The sequence below is a fragment of the Candoia aspera genome, chromosome 10, assembly GCF_035149785.1.
Source record: "Candoia aspera isolate rCanAsp1 chromosome 10, rCanAsp1.hap2, whole genome shotgun sequence".
Classification (NCBI taxonomy): Eukaryota; Metazoa; Chordata; class Lepidosauria; order Squamata; family Boidae; genus Candoia; species Candoia aspera.
In genome coordinates, this window is record NC_086162.1 from 14009302 (window position 1) to 14027831 (window position 18530).

Sequence of the window (18530 nt, forward strand, 5' to 3'; positions counted from 1 at the left end):
AAAAATATATATTCTATATACACACATACGTATCTGTCACTTCCAAACCATCTACCTACCTAGAGAACAGGACCCAGGGGAGGGTCATGCAAATGGCTAGACTGATAGGTCTGGCTGAGATGCTAGTCTCTCTCATTAACTTCTCTGAGACAATCTTGTATTTGGGATATAACTATTCTGGAATAAACATCCCACCGTACAACAAAGTCTGAGCAATAAAGCTTTCCACCATTTCAATTTTCCCAGAGCCTGGGCCTCTACTGTACTTCCTACCCAATGCCAGAGATGCCCAGAGAAGAACGGTGCTGCAAAAATCCAGCTCAAAAGTTTACAGAGTTTTGCCAAGCTTTAAGAACCAAATTTACTGTAATGTAAGAATAAAAGCCAGCAAAATGGCAAAAATCTGTTGTGGTAGTCAGACCAAATAAAAGCTTAATAAATGTGACCAGTATTAAAATAGGCCTTAGGATGCAATCTACAACTTCACCTGGATTGTGGAGAATCTTCTTGCAAATCTGTAAGTTGTACAGAAATGTCAGGTTTCTTGGGTTTCGGAGCACCGCTACCAGGTGACGGTTTTTCTCCACCAAGGCGATCCTGCAGCAAACTCTCGCGGGTGCGACTGGTTTCAGAATAAGGGCAGCCAATTAACCTACATCAAAAGCATAACAATGTTTCTATAGCAAAAATATCCCACTGAATTTTTTTCTTTACCCTTTTTACAGAAGGCTACAATGACTAAACAAGCTAGTATAATACAGCAACCCTGCAAGAGCAAAAAATAAGATAGATTTGTAGGCAAACGGAGCTTGGGAAGCAAATCAAGTGTTTACTAAATGAGAAATTCTGCAGAGGGAAGTACTTTTCAGACACAGTGGGAAGAAAAGAAGTTAGCTGCCAAAATGACTGCTCTTTAGGAACACTAAGCAGCTGGCTGAGCTGGGAGCAATGCTAAATAAAAGTAAAATCTGACAAATAGGGCACTAGAGGCAGCATGTATGAAGAGTTAAGAGAAGAACGATTTAACAAATGACTTTAAATAAGTTTAGAAGAAAGGAGCAGGACAAAGCTGGTACCAGTATGGCAATAAAACAGATTCTAGCCTTCCCCTCTTCATCGCCATGAGCAGGTTTTCCATGCTGAGAATAAAAGGATCCATGTTTCTCAAGGCTGCACTCTACAATTTATAGAATCACATCACTCATTTAGGCCACCAGATTTCTGTTGAATAATTTTTCTAATTACCACACAGACCTTGGTTGTGTGTGTGTGTGTGTGTGCGTGTATATATTCCACCCCATTACTCTGATGCACATTACTATCATCAGAGAAGGATCTGTGACACACAACTCCTTCTCTAAGACAGGGAGCAATTCTCTATTATTTTGCTAGCTAGGGAAGGCAAGGAAAAATATGGGATATTGTTCTGAGCCACGCCAGCTTCCCCCACCTCTTGGCATAACTGTGGGAAGATCATCTTGGGACTTTAAATTATTAGAGCCAGTAAATAATCATGTGAATAGCCCTAACAGGTAGACAGATTCTGAGGCTGCTTTTCTATCCTGTTAGTATTTGCCTTGTGGCTGAGTGAAGCAAACAAAGTACAAGAGGGAGCTATAAGACAGCACTTTAGCACTAAGATCCACATTCATATTTACAGTTTATTGAAGCTGTGCGGTTCTGAATACAGGAGATACACTCCTTTGGAAATGTGCCCTGTAACTCTCAGGCATACATACGTGTAATGAGTTCCGTATCTGGGTCCCCTGACATGACCCAATCCCTGGCAACCAGGAGTAGGGCATATTTGTCCCGCCGGCACTGATGCTGCATCGGCTGTCCCTAGAAAAACAAAGGCAGTTCAGGAACAAATCTTGCTTCAAAGTCTTCTTTCAAATTACGAGGTCCAGAGGGATTAAAAAATAGCTCATGTTGTTTCTCCTCTTACCTGGTGGGAGCTGCAAGGCATGTCCAGTTTTGGCACACCAACCCATGGGATGAACGTCTGGACTGTCGGCATCAACCCAAAAATCAAAGGTATGATCCCAGCCATCAAAGTGTATCTTAATAAAGCAGATTAAAAGAAGGAATAATAGATAACGTTTCCTTGTAACTCTCATTTACACTCACAATTCCTTTGAAATTGGACCTAATCCAGTTTTCTGTCACATTAAAGTAATCTGGCAGCTGAATAAAGAGAAAAATCCAACTGCTGAGTAACACAGGAATATTCCTATTATACTACAGGTCCACCTAACTCAGAATTGTCTATGCTGGCTCCACACTAGCCTGCCTGGAATGTGCAGATCTGACTTTGACAATTAACAGATGAATAATAATAATTTAAAAAATAGTAGCTCTTTAGATTTCAGACAGAAGTTTTTTACAGCCCTGTCTGGCAATTAATGCTCTGATTTACTGATTAAGTAAAACAGCTCAACTGTGTTTAGTGTGAGCTGGTGAGAACCTGGCAGCTTAGTTCTAAAATTATCCTGGTCTATGACTGTAATAAAGATTTGATTTGATTAGTTCTAAAGTAACAGAATTAGTTATCAGCGATAAATCCAATTCAAAATATTGCTTTTGATTTTAAAAGCCCTATCCCAGCCTAGGCGCTCTCTCAGAAAACACTTTCTTGCATTGACATTCCATTGGATTTAAAAACCTGAGAATAACTCTCTAAATGAAGTTAATTAGAATACTCTAATTAAATTCCAGATGGACCATAACCTTTGGCTTCCCTTGAGTTGGTAAATACTCAATTGAACTGGTTTCTGAGGGATTTGTCAGTGCCAAGGAAAAACTTCACCAGACCTTTGGGGTACAAGAACAGTTCTGCTGAATCTGTGACAACCAAGAGGAATTTACTCCATCATCCTTTTTCCTCCTAATGGCCAATCAACATTTTGAGGGGTCTCATAAGATGAATGCTGCACCAGTTCAACGTTGGTCCAATTCAGTCTTTCAGAGGGAGAGACGTTTTGTCAGTCTGAGATCTGTTTCTTTAATATTGAGGTATTGACTCTTGCTGGTGGAATCCTTACATAAATTGGCTGGTATCAAACCAAGATCTATTCAGCAGCTGCCCTGTTTTTATCTTCTAGCCTAACATCTGTTTCTGCTTTTTAAACTCTTTATAACTGTCCAATCTAGTAATTTCTCCAATGTTAGTTCCTCCCAATTTCTTGAAAAAAATAAAACAGAAATCAGCTTAAGTCTGTGGCAGCAAGCTAATAGGTGCCTTCATCTGATAATGTTTATTTTTCCATTATTTTAATTGAATTAAATAAATGGACAGCCAGCTTGCTGTGAAGGAAAGAAAAAGAGGCAGAGAAATTAGAGCACTGAATGTTTATAATTTAAGTATATTTTAAACTGTGCTGTTGTACTAAAATTGCCTTGAGAACTGAGAACCCTCAATCAGTTATGGTGTTCTCCTTTCACTGCTTGAGAGATGACTTTCTGCTAGAAACACAGCTTTAGCACCAAAGCAGAGACAAAATATGAAGGAAATAGGAGAAATTTTCTTGACTGACTCAGGATACCCTTGTATTTTTCTCCAATACTTCTGCCTCTAGAGAGAAGAAAATATGATTGGTGTGTTCTACAAGACTAAGAAAAAGATAGCTAATTATTAACCCCAACATTTACTGAAGCTTCATCTATTCTGTAGCCTCCATGATGGACAACTGCAAAATATCATGACTGCTGTTTTTCCTAAGATACTGTTTAGATAGATAGACAGAGTGAGCTCAGAGCTGATATGGATATGGATATAATATAGAGAAATATAGAGATAGATATAAATATAGATGTATAGGTTTATAGCTTTATTCACTATAGTTCCATGCTTCCAGATTCCCTCCTATTTGAAACTTGAGGAAAGTCAGAGGTCCTAATATAACTGTAGGGATGGTAGAATTTTTTTTTTTATTGGCACTGGACTTCATGGTATAGAAATAAACCCAACTTTAAGTTCCTTAGAGAACAGAGCCAAAGCAAGTTCTACTTTCTTTTCCAGCTTTCAGCCCCCCAAAAGGGAGAGACTGATTGACTTGGCACTGAGGTTCACCTTCACCTGAAGAATGAAAGTAAAACCTAAAAGCTTAAGATATCAGATTTTATCCTTCCAATTAGGATATTCTTATGAGGATCACTGTTGCTTATTTGCATGGGACACATACCTTGACACGATAATCATCCTTTTCAATTATGGTTGCCACTCTAATTAGCATGGGGTTTCTTTTGTCCACAGCTTCTAGTTTCATGTTAGTTTGAAATCCATGAGCTGGGCGCTATAAGAAGATAGATTATATATGCAGTCAGATGCAGCTAAGGACAATAAGATGATACCTATATCATTTAAAGGGCAAATTTGAACACATCATTAAATCATGTCCTAGCATTAATGGAACAAGTCTGGGGCAGTGCCCCACCTTCCAAGCATACATTTCAAGAAAAGACTGAAAGTGTCTACTTTCTGCTTCAAGTTAACTGCAATTTGCGGTTACAGGCAACTGGGCCAATTTGTGAATATGGTGATTCAATTCTCATTTTTGCATGTCACAACAAATTAGCTTGTTCAATTGTGGAAACAGATGCTTCCAACTTTCTCTTCTGGCATGTGTGTTATATTAGTAACTGGCACTTAAGGCCAAGATTTTGACCTAATTAATCTAGATTATATTTTCTAATATGACGGGAAAACTGATAACAATTATGACAATCATAATCATAATAAATATGTCCTGGCCATAGTTATTTAGAAGGCAGTACAAAAATGCAATTACATCTTTCAGTGATGTGGTTTACCCAATATAAAAACAGAAAAGCTCTTGACCAACCAGTTTAAATGCCCTTGCTGGTGCTGCCTGAGAACCAGTTTCTTCCAGGTATTTCTCCCATGAGAAGCTTTTGAATTCCTTGTATGCTGCAAAGAGATTTTAGATTGTCCTCAGTCTTCACCTACCCTTGCAAGAGTAAGTACTAATTAATTATTGGATGGCTATGATTAGAACTGAGCTTTGGAGATCACTTGCCTACATTATGTCTCGCTTAGCTTAGCTTAGCTTAATTGCAGCCATAGACCAGAACAACTTAAAAAATGAAATAACAGTTATAAAAACACATTCCTTATGCAATAATTTACTTATTTTAGTGAATGTGTACAAAGTTATTCTAAGCTTCCACTTTGCTACTACATAAATGAACCTTGTATTCAAATATTCTTTCTCCTCCCTATGCTTCCCAATGTCCCTCTTTTTCTGGCAAACCATCTGCTTGTCATTACATTTAAAACAGAGACTGATGGTTCATATTTTCCCCTAAATCAGAATTACGACCACAGCTATAAATCATGGTTTGTCAGGAGAGAAATAGAGTGTAAGGTAAAAGAGTAAGAGGGAAAATAAGAACACAAATCAATTCCAATTCTGATATGGAGAGGCCATCTCATTGTTGCATATTAAGCTCTTGTTCTCTGAAATAGGTCAGTGATCAGTAACAGAATTAGCATCACAAATGCTAAGGAGTTTCCACCCCTATCTCTCTGTAAGAGCTGGATTTAAAGAAGGCACTAACAGCTATAGAATGTTCTAAGTAGGTACCCTCTATACCAAAACAGTGTAATTGGCATTAGCTTTTAAAAGATCTTTTATAATGCAATTATATTTAAAACTTCCCAATAATTCCCTTTTAAGTCATTCTATGCTCATCATGGCAGGTGGGATGGGGTTATTCCTGGGAGGATGAGCAAAGAATGCAGGGATTGTATGCCAAGAGTATATAATCCAGCAGGGTCACCCAAGGTGTGAAGATCCTTCATCCCAGCTGCCCAATTAAAGCAAGCAGGCACCTATATTGGGCAGCAACATTATAAGATGCTGGAGGCAGATGATGACTTTACGATAATGGCAAAAGCATAATTTTCTATTACATTGGAGAAGGCAATGGTAAATCACTCTTGTATTTTAGCAAGAAAAACACATGGATAGGCAAGATAAAATGACTGACAATATAGTGCCAGATGATGGGTCTGTCAGGTCCATGGTAGCACTCAATATGCTATTGAGGAAGAATGGAGGATCATGAAGCAGCTAGATTAAAGCTTTTGGGGCTAGTTGCTGATGTTGCCATGCAGAAAAAAAAAGTCTGAAGCTGCAAATACCAAATTGTAGTTGGAACACTGGCCTTTGAACTGTATACAAGCAAGCAAGCAAGCATGAACACAGAGAAGCTCAATACAGTGAAAGATGAAATGAATTAATTGCACATTGACTCTTAGATATCAGCAAATTGAAATGGACTGGAATTGGACACTTTCAATCAAAAGATCGTACTGTTTACTACTCAGGACATGAAAAGCAAAAAAGGAACGGTGCTGCTTTCATAGTCAGGAAGGTTATCACAACGACAGTATTTGGGTACAATGCCTCAGTGACTGAATAATATCACACAGTCTTCATGGATAGCCCTTTGATATGATGATTATCCAAGTTTATGCTCTACTCACTGATGCAGAAGAGTTTGTTGTTGAATTCTATAATCAAGTTCAATCTGAAATTGACAGAACATGCAAGATGTGTTGCTAGTGGTTGGAGATGGGAATGCTAAACTGAGAAAAAGTAAGGAGGAAAATATATTTGGACCGTATGCCTGGGAAACAGAAATGAAGCAGGAGAACTTACCAGTTTCTGCCAATCCAATGATTTCTTCACTGCTAATAGTTTTCAAACAACCAAAACAACACACAGAAATAAAACTGGCTACCTGTGGAACAGATCACTCTCTGCTCAAATTCCGTCAAGTTAAAGTGGAAGAAGAAAGCTAGTTTCCACGATATAATCTTGAGCTACCATTTTCAACGAGAATGTCAGGAATCACTTTGATTGGAAACCACAGGAACTCATTGACAGGAAACCAGAAGAACTGTGGCATGAAATCAGAGAATAAGAAAAGAGACTGCCGAAGATCAAGAAACAGAAGAAGCAGAGTAGATATCAGGACGGACAGTGGAAATTGTCAAGAAGAAAAGTGAAGCTAAAGCCAAGAAAGAGAAATATCTTAGGAAGGAATTTATCCTTAGGAAGGAATTCTAGAATAGAACAGTATTACAGTGACATCTGTAAAGATATGAAAGATGGAAATAGACATGGAAAATCAAGGAAAATATTCCAAAAGATTTCTGAACTCAGAAGGAGGTTCCAAATTTGATGTTAAAAGCTGCCAATGGACAGATAGCAAACTGAGGTAAATAAGATCAAAGATGGGACAAGCATACCAAAATTCTATACAATTAAATATCAACATCTAAGATACCTTAGAAGATATTCCATATTTACAAGAACCTATAGTACTAGATGAAGTTAGATTAGCATTCCAGTCATTACCAAGTGAGACGACTACAGGAATTGGTGGAATATTTACAGAAATATAGCAAGCAACAAAGTAAGAATCAGTAAAGGTTCTAACCAAACTGTGCCAGGAAATCTGAAGAACATAATGGAAGAAGTCAATCTACTGTATATACCAATACCAAAGGTTTTCCCTGTGATGCTCTATGGAAGCAAAAGTTGGACTATGAAGAAGCAAGACAGGAAGAGTATAGACATTTTTGACCTCTGGTTTTGGAGAAGACTTGTGAGAATTCCAGAGAGTGCCAAGAAAACAAATGGATCATAGAACAAATTAATCCAGAAGTCCTCAACGCTGGGAAAAGTAGAAGGAAAGAAAAGAAGAGGACCAGCAGCAAGATGGATGAACTTAATTACAGAGATGATGAGTGCATTGCTGTAAGACCTGAAGGACCATATTGGAGATAGATCTTCCTGGAAAAAGTTTATGTGGTTGCTAAGAGTTGATACCAACTTCATGGCACAAAATCAAAGTCTGAATTTGAAGAAATGCCCTAATAATAATGGCATGGAGGAGAAAGATTTACATTCCTTCATGATTTTAGAGATAGTATATGAATGCGTATTTTTTTCAGTCAGAGATAAGTTTTGGTGCCAGGACTCTGGTATCCAGCTGGGGAAGAGAGTATCTCCTTTCATAAATTCATTCAAGTTAACTGAGAGCAAAAAACCTAGCAGATTCCAGAGAAGAAAGAATAATTTGTTCCCAGAAGACAAAAGGAAAGAACAAGGATGTTCACTATAGAGACAGCAGAAGGTATACTTCAGGGCATTCAACAATGCTGCCTCTTTTGAAGGGACTTTGGCAATCAGTGACCTCTATTTAAAAACTTAAGGATGTTCATAGACTTCGAATTTCCTTTTATTAATTTCCTGCTTTTCTGGAGAAAATGTTCAGGTCCTGTATTCTCCTTGTATAACACTTTTCTTAATCAATTTCTGCTAAAACCCTCAGATGATTTAGATGAGCTTCCTCAAATTCTGTCTAGCACTCAAAGGATTTAGAATTTGGTTAGAAAATGGCTCCAAAAATACCTCTAGAACACTGCACTACAAATAAGTAGAGCTTTCTCAACATAACCAGTCTGACTGAAGCTCAAGCCTCATAACATGATAATTCTATGTGGCTGATAAATTCCTTGCAGATACTTTCACGGTGACAGAAAATGATGTGCTTTTAACATACCAGCTGGTGGTGTTAGGGGAGTTCCAGTTTCTTGGCAGTAACCAACAGGTCGAATATATGGACTACTAGCATCACACCTGCACCAAATGAGAGCTATTTTGATCATATTCTACACATGAAGGAGTATAACTATGCAAACTTTGCCTAATGTTTCTTTGCAGAATTTTAATATCAAGGATGCAATAGTGTAGCCCAACGGGATCTGTTTTGTAGCCTTCAAGCTCCACAGAATGGGTAAGCCAGAGTTGGGGGGGATTTTTGTATTTATGTAATATAGGGAGCTTTAACAGACAAACTGAAAGTGGTAAGTCTTCCAGAAAGTTAAAAGACCCATTTTACCCCTTATTCTCCCAAACACCCCTCAAACAGGCCCTTGAGCCTATTTAAGCTGTATATTTCTGCATTATCTCATACATGGTAAGCTACATGGTTTGAATATATAAATCTACATTTTACCAAACTAAATTTAGATTTTAATTCTTTATTCATCACAATTTGTAGGCAAGCTACATGATCCAAATATATTTACCTGGATGGAATGCTGTACATATTTCACCCTGGGCTTAGAATTAGAACTTCAACAAAGTGAGTGGTGAATAAAGTGGTGAATAAAGCTGGATGCAACTGAATATAGAAATCAGATCCAGAGATTTCCCCATCTCCAAATCATCCCCCTTGCCTCCAAATGATTTTACATTCTGCAGTTCCTGGGCAATACCCATTATTCTCATCAACATACTGAATTTTTGTTCTTACCAGTAATCGTAACTTTCACCCCAGTTGTCAAAATGAACTAGCAGCCGATTATCCAACATGTCTGCAATGGTTGCTACACACATCAAGGAAGGATTCTTTTTGTCTACTGCCTCTAACTTCATCCCCACCCGAAAACCAGAAGGTGTGACTGGCTAAGGGATAGGAGAAAATGGAGAAAAAAGTCCTGTCATTAGATGCATTTCTGTAATTACAGCCTCATTACTATTCTTCCAACTATTCTTTTTTTAAGTCCACTTATAGCGGACATTAAAACAGAGCTCAATATACAGATGCTTCTTGTTATTAACTGATTTTCCATGCTAGTCTATCAGCCATGGAAAATGAAATTGCAGGTAACAAAACCTTGGAAAAAAAATATTTTAGATACGCACAAAAGCCCAGCTATCATTTGAGCACATGCAAAATACATACAAAAAAACCCTTTAAAAGTCTTCCTCCAAACAGAACATGCCAAAAACTGATACATGAAACTCTTTACTGTGGGTAAGGAAGATCTGATCTGTATTTACTACATGTGTATATATGAAATGACAGATATTGCAGTTGTGGGTAATGAAGGCCACTTGTATGCTAGAGAATCTATCAAACATTGGATAATGAGAAGCTGTCTTATGCTATGATAAGCTAACTTGTTGATCAGGTCTAATATAATTTACATAAAGCATAGCAGACCTAAGAAATCTCAGGTAAAGACATTTCCTAGCTCTAAAATCTGAGATCCTTTTACCTGATATGCTAGAAGTGTGCACAATATTCCATCATGAGACATTCCAATCCTGTAATAGGTATTTTTGATCTCAGAATATATTGTTCCAAATTATCTGACCTCAAAAACATGCTTGTTTTAAGATTGGAACGTTTCTGGAAATGACTCGTTCAAACATTGCAACATTCCATTAAAAATGTTTTGCGCATTTCTGTTGGGCATCTGCTATAGCATGCTGTAACACTTGAGGACATTCAAATGTTTCTTTCTTCCTGTATTATCTGCTAAGGAATTTAGGCATCAGAACAGAAGAACCATTTTTCACTTTGATCGATGTCTTGAGTTAGACTTCAGCCTTAAGAAAATCCTATTATGGTAACAGCATATTCTTACAAATTACTTGACAAAGTACATGGAAGTAGTTGTTGTTTCCCATAAACTGAGAAAAAGTAACTAGCCTAAAATCTAAACAATGGAGTTTTTCCATGCTGAAGGCTCTGCAGACAAACCCTTGTAGTAATCGCTGATGTAATAAATCCAGATATGCAGTTGCTGGTTCCCAGCACTGGGGTGAAGAAAATCCAATCTTACAGCCTAGGTTCACATATCATTCCAAACCAAAAATGGCTTGTTTGATTTTGGCTTAGTGCGTTGTGAGAACCCAGACAATTGAGTTTTATTTAAGAAATCATACTTGATCTATGACTTCGTGAGATGTGCGACCCTAATCATAAATCTTCCTAAAGCTGTGAAACTCTGAATGCAAGAATTAGGAACAGTGTATTAATTCACTGAAATCAAAATGATGTGACAGCCTTTGCTAGAGATTGGCTAAGGCGATATATGAGTGAACAAATGAGGCTATTTGACAGAATAGAACCAAAAGTAACCACAATACCTGAAAAATACTGGATATGCAACTAGAAAAGATACTCAGATGAGCAGCAGGGATGTGCAGCAATAAATATTTTCAGCTCAAACACTGAATAAATGCTGGAGCTTCTGTGAACAGGGGTAACACAGGGGATAAAAAGCAAGCTGTTTTGTGCCAGCTGTGCTTGGATAATTTGCTACTCTGCTCATATAAATACAAACCAATAAACTCTGAATTCTAAACAAATAAATACAGGCAATAAATTCTGAATTCTAAATATAATGTGAGAGATAAGATTATTTCCTATTTCTTATCACTTCCCTCTTTCTTAGCAGTTTTGTTTCAGTTCTAAGCATTGGCAAAGGGCACAGTGGTACCCTGTTTTAGAAAGGACTCAAACAACAGACAACTAGAAATTGGTATTGCTACTCACTGTGCTTAAGATCCTGAACAGAGTTTTTGGGGCAGCCTGAGCTTTGCAGTTCTTCAAGTATGCAGCCCAGTTAAATTCCCCATCTTTGTAACCTAGACAAAGAAAAGAGAGATTGATTGTTAAAAAGCCTGTGTCAAACAGTAGCTTGAATATTCTAATTGAATTTTCAGAATTAGAAAAAGTATGGGAAGAATTTGAACTTTGCATGATTGCTGTCCTTGTGGAACAGTTAAGGTCTCCAGGCTGCTATCCACATTTCCCCTTTTTCTTTTCTTGTATTTTAAATACATTAGTGCAGTTGTGAATCATTCATATGAACTTCAGAAATCTCTATGAAACAAAATAGGTACTGAATTCATTTGTTAAATTATGTATTACTGAAAGAAGTTCCAATGGTTTAACATTTCTGATGCTCAACTTTAATGGAAAAACATGCATCACTTGTTAAATTACTGTGTAAATACATGTAAGCTTTACTTCCCATTAGATTCTCCAATATATGCACTTCAGAACACAACAAAAAGTCCTAGCAGTTCTTTTTCATGATGGCCCAAATCCAGCTGAGTGATTTTGCACCAGTCCCTCTCTCTCAGCTGTAGGAAGAAGGCAGTGGCAAACCACTTCCAAAGATCTTGCCAAGAAAACTGCAGGGCCTGGTCCAGGCAGTCACCAGGAGTCAACACTGACTTGAAGGCACACACACAGACATGGCAGAAAAAATGTGATTAATCTTTCAGATACATGAATACCTACAGGAAAAAGAGATACAGTATACTATACTGCTGTTGTGCAAAGTGGGTGTCAGGTTTGATCTCAATTACTTCTTTCCTTTATAAGCAATTCAGTGATTTCACATGAGATTAGTCTCTTCATTAAGGCTATTGCTTGGTTCAAGCACTATTGGTTTAAACTAAGTTTTTCAGAAACAAACCTTGATCAGTTTGTAGTTCAAAAAGACCAGAGTTCCCAGTTTGAACAAAATGAGAATATACTGTTATTTGAAAAAAAGGAGCAGATGCGTTCACTCCCTTCGTCATGACATGGAGAAAAGGAGAAGGAGAAGCATTTAAGGTCACTAAACACAGTTGTACTTCAAGATGATCAGCCTAGAAATAGCTGCTTCTCCTGGAAGACCTGACCCACAAGAAACTTTGTGGTCCAAAAAGAGAGGTTGACCAAACTGGATTCAGTCCATAGTCCCATCTCTGATCTAGAATGTTTAGAGATATAAAACTATATAAATATATACATATACCTTTAGGAGGGAGAAGCTTGTGACCTGTTTTTTCACACCAGCCAACAGGATGGATATCTGGTGAATCGGCATTAACCCAGAAGTCATAGCACTCTGAATAACCATCAAAATGTAATCGCATTCGGTACCCCTGCACCTGTAACCATCCACAAATGCAAGACTGTTACCACTTTTGAAAGTCACAAAAAAATACACACTGTGTTAAAAAATTCTGCACCCTCTAAGTGAGTCCTTTTCAACATGTTAGCTTTTAATAGTGGATGCTCTATATTAAAAGAAAATTCATCCATCCATCAATTTATCACTGGAGCTACAAATTCATAGTGGTTGTTTTTGCACCTTTTACTCAGTAGAACTCAAACATCTATAATGAAAGTAACACTATTAAGGATACTTATATTTTAACATGTTGTATTTGTATTTTATATTTGTTTTAATTGATTATTTTTGTTGTAAACTGCCCAGAGTCCCTCTGATGAGAGGAGATGGGTGGTGACAAATTTGATAAATAAATAAATAAACCCTGCAGTTGTGGAGTTCTGCTTAGCACAGGTGTTTATAAAAGACACCCAGAAACTATATAAAAAGCCAATTAAATATGTTTGGATTGGTGGTCTTAACAGTCAACAAACTGTTTTTTGAGGCTGAAAATTATTCAATTCATTTGTCAGTGTGTATAGCAACACTGTCAATGTGTCTATTAAAAATGTTTTAAAACAAGCATTCCTTAGTCAGTAAGCATTTTGATTAACTTGAAATGAGGCAGTACTTTGGCCTGAACTAATTAACTGATCTGACATGTTTTTCATCTCTCATCCAGTTATTTTCTCCCTTGTTCTAGAAAGTCAGACCAGTACCTCAGCAACAGAAAGGACACAAAATAAAGATGGATGCTCAGGGTCCAGTCCTTCAAGCTTCATTCCAACTTTAAATCCATTTTTGCTTTGTGGAAAGGACTGAGACTACAGTGGAAAGAAATAAAACATCATTGTAGACTAACAAAGAACCCCTTGTTGCAATGTCAATACTCTGTGGGGAAAATAAGAAAATGAAGCCAAGTATCAAGTGTGTTCCTTTCCCATAATTAAGGTCAACTGACACTCTCCTACGTGTTCTTGTTTTTATGTGGGAGTAAGTTGTTTATAGAAATGAAGGACTATCAAAAGTTTGGTAATTATGAGTTAATGCAGTGTCTGAATTGACAGACTTGTGCTTATAAGCTAAAATGATACCTTAATGACAAACCATGGATTGTTCATTTCTTAGCTGACAAACCACAGACTGCTGATATTCAGAGACTGCTGCACTTTTGTCAGTCTCCCAAGTAGACCAGACAGGAAACATGACAAGATGAGCTAATTCTACTTTATTGTAAGGCTACATTAACAGAATCTTGCATGTCTGAAAGTACAAATCTCCTGCCATCATTTTCCAGCCTGATAAGTTCGGGCAGATCCTAAGTTTCTTTCTGTGCCCATTAGGCAGCTGCGGGATCCTCCCCCTTTTATCTGATTGTTCCCTAGGCAGCATCTCTTCCCTTGCCTCTCAAGGTCATTCCCGCATACTATTACAACTTTGCAGGTGGAAGTAAACCTAAGAAGTTAAATGAAGAGGAGGGGAAAATGGAAGCAAAAAGCTATAATGCTTAACTTCGCTATTGTGCATTTGGATACCCTAACTGTGGCTTCATACCCTAAACTTTAGTTAGTGCAAACCATGATTTGACATGGTGTCTGAATTGAACTTCTGAATCTAACTTGTATAAGTATCAGACCAAGAGACAATATTATTCTGAAATTTGGACTCAGACAAACATTAAATAAAACCAGTTTGGTTTAGCGGTTAAGGCACCAGGCTAGAAACCAGGAGGCTGTGAGTTCTAGTCCTGCCTTAGGCATAAAAATAATAAAGGCAGGATAAAAAATCCCCCCCAAAACCCTCTGTTAATGACAGCTGAAAGACTTTTTAAAATCAGTGCCCATTTCCTTTAAGAAGCTGAGCTTTGCAGACAGAATTGAATAAAGTTTAGACTACCAGTGATATATGGTTCAGATTACACATCTTCCCAATGCTCTGTGTGCTATTTTCTATTATCTCCATTTTATTTGAAGAAATTGAAAGAATTTAGCACAGAGAGGAAGGATGCTATGTTCACATTTTCTATGATTCGGTTTTGTGCATTATTTTTAGATATGTCAATTGGCTGCTACTTGTACCCTCACTTGTAATGATTACTTTTTAATAAGATAATCTACAACATGCTAAAAGTCAAGGGCCAATTAATGTCAGCACTACGCTAATTACCAAAGCTAAAACTAGCTTTACATAGTTGCTGGCTGAGAGATGATACCGGTGCCAAGCAATTTCATAGATACAAATTAAAACAGGGGTTGTGGGTAAAATTAAATGTAAAGATTAAACTGCTTACAATGGTTAATTCACATATTATCCTGTTAACAAGCGAGATGCACAATAAAGCCTCCCCCCAACAGCTCACACTGAATCCCTTTCCTGGCAGCCACTGACAGAGGTTTGTCTTGTTCCCTCCTTCTCATACCCAGCATGTTCTCCCAACAAGAAACCCTGGCTCTAGTTGCCACTTTTCTCTATTGAACTCAGACAAAATAAATGCAGTTTGAGTGCAATCTAATCTTATAAATCAGGATCACATTTATGGTGTGCACTCATGACTTGTAAGAAGTGCTGAGATGTGGTTCCCTGCTTGGACGCCAGGAGAAAACTAACATTCCTCTTCTATAGGCAGTCATGCAAGACAAGGAGGAAGAAGGAAATGAAGGAATACCCATCTCCACACCAACAAACTCTATTTTGAAAGACTCAGAGCCAGTGTGAAACTCCCATATAATCATAATATGAAAGACAAGTGAGTTTGGCCTCTTTAGGTTTCTTAGAATTATGATGAACCCAGGCTTGTTGATTCACTGCAGCATTAAAGAAGCCAACTTGGTCTTATTTCTTCCAATAAAAGAGCCCTTAAGGGAGCAGGATCTGAAGGCTTTTATTGTCCTCAGCACATCCCATCCCATTACAGTATCTGTTTCTTTAGTCTCCCACCCACAAAAGATTCTGGTACCAGGGCAATACAAAGAACTTCACACAGTCAATATTTATCAACAGAAGAACATCTAGGATGCTGCAAACCTCTTTGAAAAGTTTCAAGGGAGCAGCTGGCATTCGTTCTTCATCTAAATATGTCATCCAGTTCCAAACATTCTTCTTTCCAGGAAGAACTGAGAAATCAGAGATAGAATGAGAAAAAAATGTGTCTGGGAGGCAGAGTATTGAACTGCAAAGATCCCTGGAGAGAGCAAAGTGGGACATCAATACATCTTCTCATTTATCACAATCCCATACATATCTACTCAGAATTAAATCCTTTTGAATGGGTCTTACTCACAAGTAAGTAGGTATAAATATTATATTTGGTAGTTTTTAAAATTGTTTTAGTCTATATTTTATATTGGAATTTTATTGTATAGTTATTGTTTTATGCTGTAAACCGCCCAGAGTCCCTCCATTCAGAGGAGATGGGCGGTGACAAATTAGATAGATAGATAGATAGATAGATAGATAGATAGATAGATAGATAGATAGATAGATAGATCGATATTCTATACCTACAACGTACTTCACATAGTGTTACACTCCTCATTGTATCACCCATGGTGTCTGGCACTCGTAAACCCAATTATCAGAAATTGTCTTTCTGATCAAGAAATTACAATCTTCTTTTGGCAAGACTTAAGATGGACAACTACTGTAAAATCTGTCAAGTTTCTAGCAATAGCTATGGCTTGCAGAAGCCAGTTGACATCCTCTTCTCATCATTGTTTCAGGTTTGGTTTTTTTCTGAATTTCAAATTTCATGCTTGTGTCTTATTGGTCTGAGACCATAAACAAACAATTTTGGACTTTTTGGGGGGTGGGGGAATATAAGACTGCAGATATAGTTACAGTTCACAGAAGGTACCACAGCCAAATGATGTGAAATGAAATGTTCTAATATTGTAAGGTAAAGGTAAAGGTTTCCCTTGACGTAAAGTCCAGTCGTGTCCGACTCTAAGGGGCGGTGCTCATCTCCGTTTCAAAGCCTTGGAGCCGGCGTTGTCCATAGGACACTTCCGGGTCATGTGGCCAGCATGACTCACGGAACGCCGTTACCTTCCCACCGAAGCGGTACCAATTAATCTACTCACATTTGCATGTTTTCGAACTGCTTGGTGTGCAGAAGCTGGGACGAGCAACGGGAGCTCACCCCACCGCGCGGTTTCGAACCGCCGACCTTCCGATCGACAGCTCAGCGGTTTAACCCGCAGCGCCACCGCGTCCCCGCTAATATTGTGGCCCCTCTAATAATACATTTCATGGACTATAAAAGATATGTGTAAAATGAATGGAATGTTCTTTATAACATTAGTATCCTTGATGTTATTATAGAGGTTGCCAAAGTACTCAATTTATAGCAGCGTTTTGCCATGGAATAGTTAAAGATCAGTTTTGCACCCTTACCTTGCTTAACTGGTTTAGCATTCCTGCGGTTTTTCAGATTCAATTTGTTCTTTTCCTAGATAATACAAACTAGATGAAAATACACTGACATTTTTCACCTATAGCTGCATGTCATTCTCCCTCTGATGCAATATTTATTTTTCTCTTAGTATTTTAAACTGCTATCGCAGAAATACAGCATAAATGAAACGAACTACTTGAAATACATTATCTGCCATTCAGAGCAAAATAACCATTTTAAGCTTTCTAAAGTGGCAACATTCTCTGAATGCTGCCACATTAGAAAGTTTCAATTTCTAATGAATTTCTGAATTTCAACACGTCAACTAATTTCTGATTTCCAGGAGTGAATTGGTGAATTTTGTTGCTTGTCAAAATCTGATTCTGAACTAACTTTTTCCTGATAAAAAGAGTAAAGAAGAGTGATTTCCAATAATCTTTTTTTCCTTTTCTTTTAATGTAACGTCATAGTGTTATATTTATAAATATACAGTATGTATATTTTGGTTTGGTTTGTCTGATACAATAAATATTTCTAAAATATTGCTTGAATATAAAAGGATTAATTAAAGTTACATGTTTAATTTTTATCACTGCAACTTTCACTATAGCCTTCCGACTACTCTTTCAGTTAAAGAAATCACATTTAGTTACCTCCTCCTCATCTGCATTTTCTTCTTCATCTTCAGAATCTAAAAGCAACTTCCTTTTCCTTCGAAGCCGCTTGGATGGTCTATCAGTTTCATAAACTTGACTGTTACTTGTCTGTTTTCCACAGTTTGTGGTATTGTCCTTGGGAATTCTATCAAAAGATGTTATTTAAAATAAATGAAAGCAGTTATGTGCGCTTAGAAATCATTGTCTTATAGATGGCTTCAATGGTTGATATTTTAAATCTGGACTATCTTTTTCTCGATGAACCTACCAATTTAAATAATACTGTGAGGCTCCACATTCTCCATCTGTCTTGTGTGGAGGTTATATGTGGCTATATCAGATACTGCCTCTATATTATTGATTTTGTAGAGTTCCTTTCCAAGGGAGGCCTGCCTTCATAGGTTAGATAACCAATGTTGATATTTCAGAATGCATTTAGGCTTGTGTCCCATTTATCATTGCTGATTCTTCTATATTACTGCTCTAGCATAATTTTTAATTCTCTGCTTTTGTATTATTGCTAAGCCACCTCATTCAAGTTCTGCTTCAGTCTCCTGAACTGATCCAGCATAGACAATAAGGCTGTAAGACATGTGACTAGTAAACCATGAGAATGTAGAGCACTAACTCAATTGGTTAGGAAACAGGTGTCATTCTTAATTCTAAACTCCAATCTGATCCTTTAAGGCTGTGTTGTCTG

General features: G+C 37.5%; 1 protein-coding gene across 2 annotated transcripts in view; it reads right to left on the reverse strand.

The window, feature by feature from the left end:
- LOC134503194 (lethal(3)malignant brain tumor-like protein 4) overlaps positions 1–18530 on the reverse strand; it is a 51742-nt gene that overhangs the window by 16229 nt on the left and 16983 nt on the right. For both annotated transcript variants that reach the window (XR_010068513.1, XM_063311869.1), the window contains exons 4-16: positions 17828–17975; positions 17174–17228; positions 15806–15894; positions 13501–13605; positions 12644–12779; positions 11389–11480; positions 9355–9506; positions 8599–8675; positions 4845–4930; positions 4185–4295; positions 1949–2063; positions 1740–1842; positions 488–652 (exon numbers count right to left, since the gene is read on the reverse strand). Coding sequence is in view for 1 of the 2 variants with exons in the window: in XM_063311869.1 (XP_063167939.1) it covers positions 488–652; positions 1740–1842; positions 1949–2063; positions 4185–4295; positions 4845–4930; positions 8599–8675; positions 9355–9506; positions 11389–11480; positions 12644–12779; positions 13501–13605; positions 15806–15894; positions 17174–17228; positions 17828–17975 (1434 nt within the window). In the remaining variant the exon portion in view is untranslated. The remainder of the gene's footprint in view (positions 1–487; positions 653–1739; positions 1843–1948; positions 2064–4184; positions 4296–4844; positions 4931–8598; positions 8676–9354; positions 9507–11388; positions 11481–12643; positions 12780–13500; positions 13606–15805; positions 15895–17173; positions 17229–17827; positions 17976–18530) is intronic.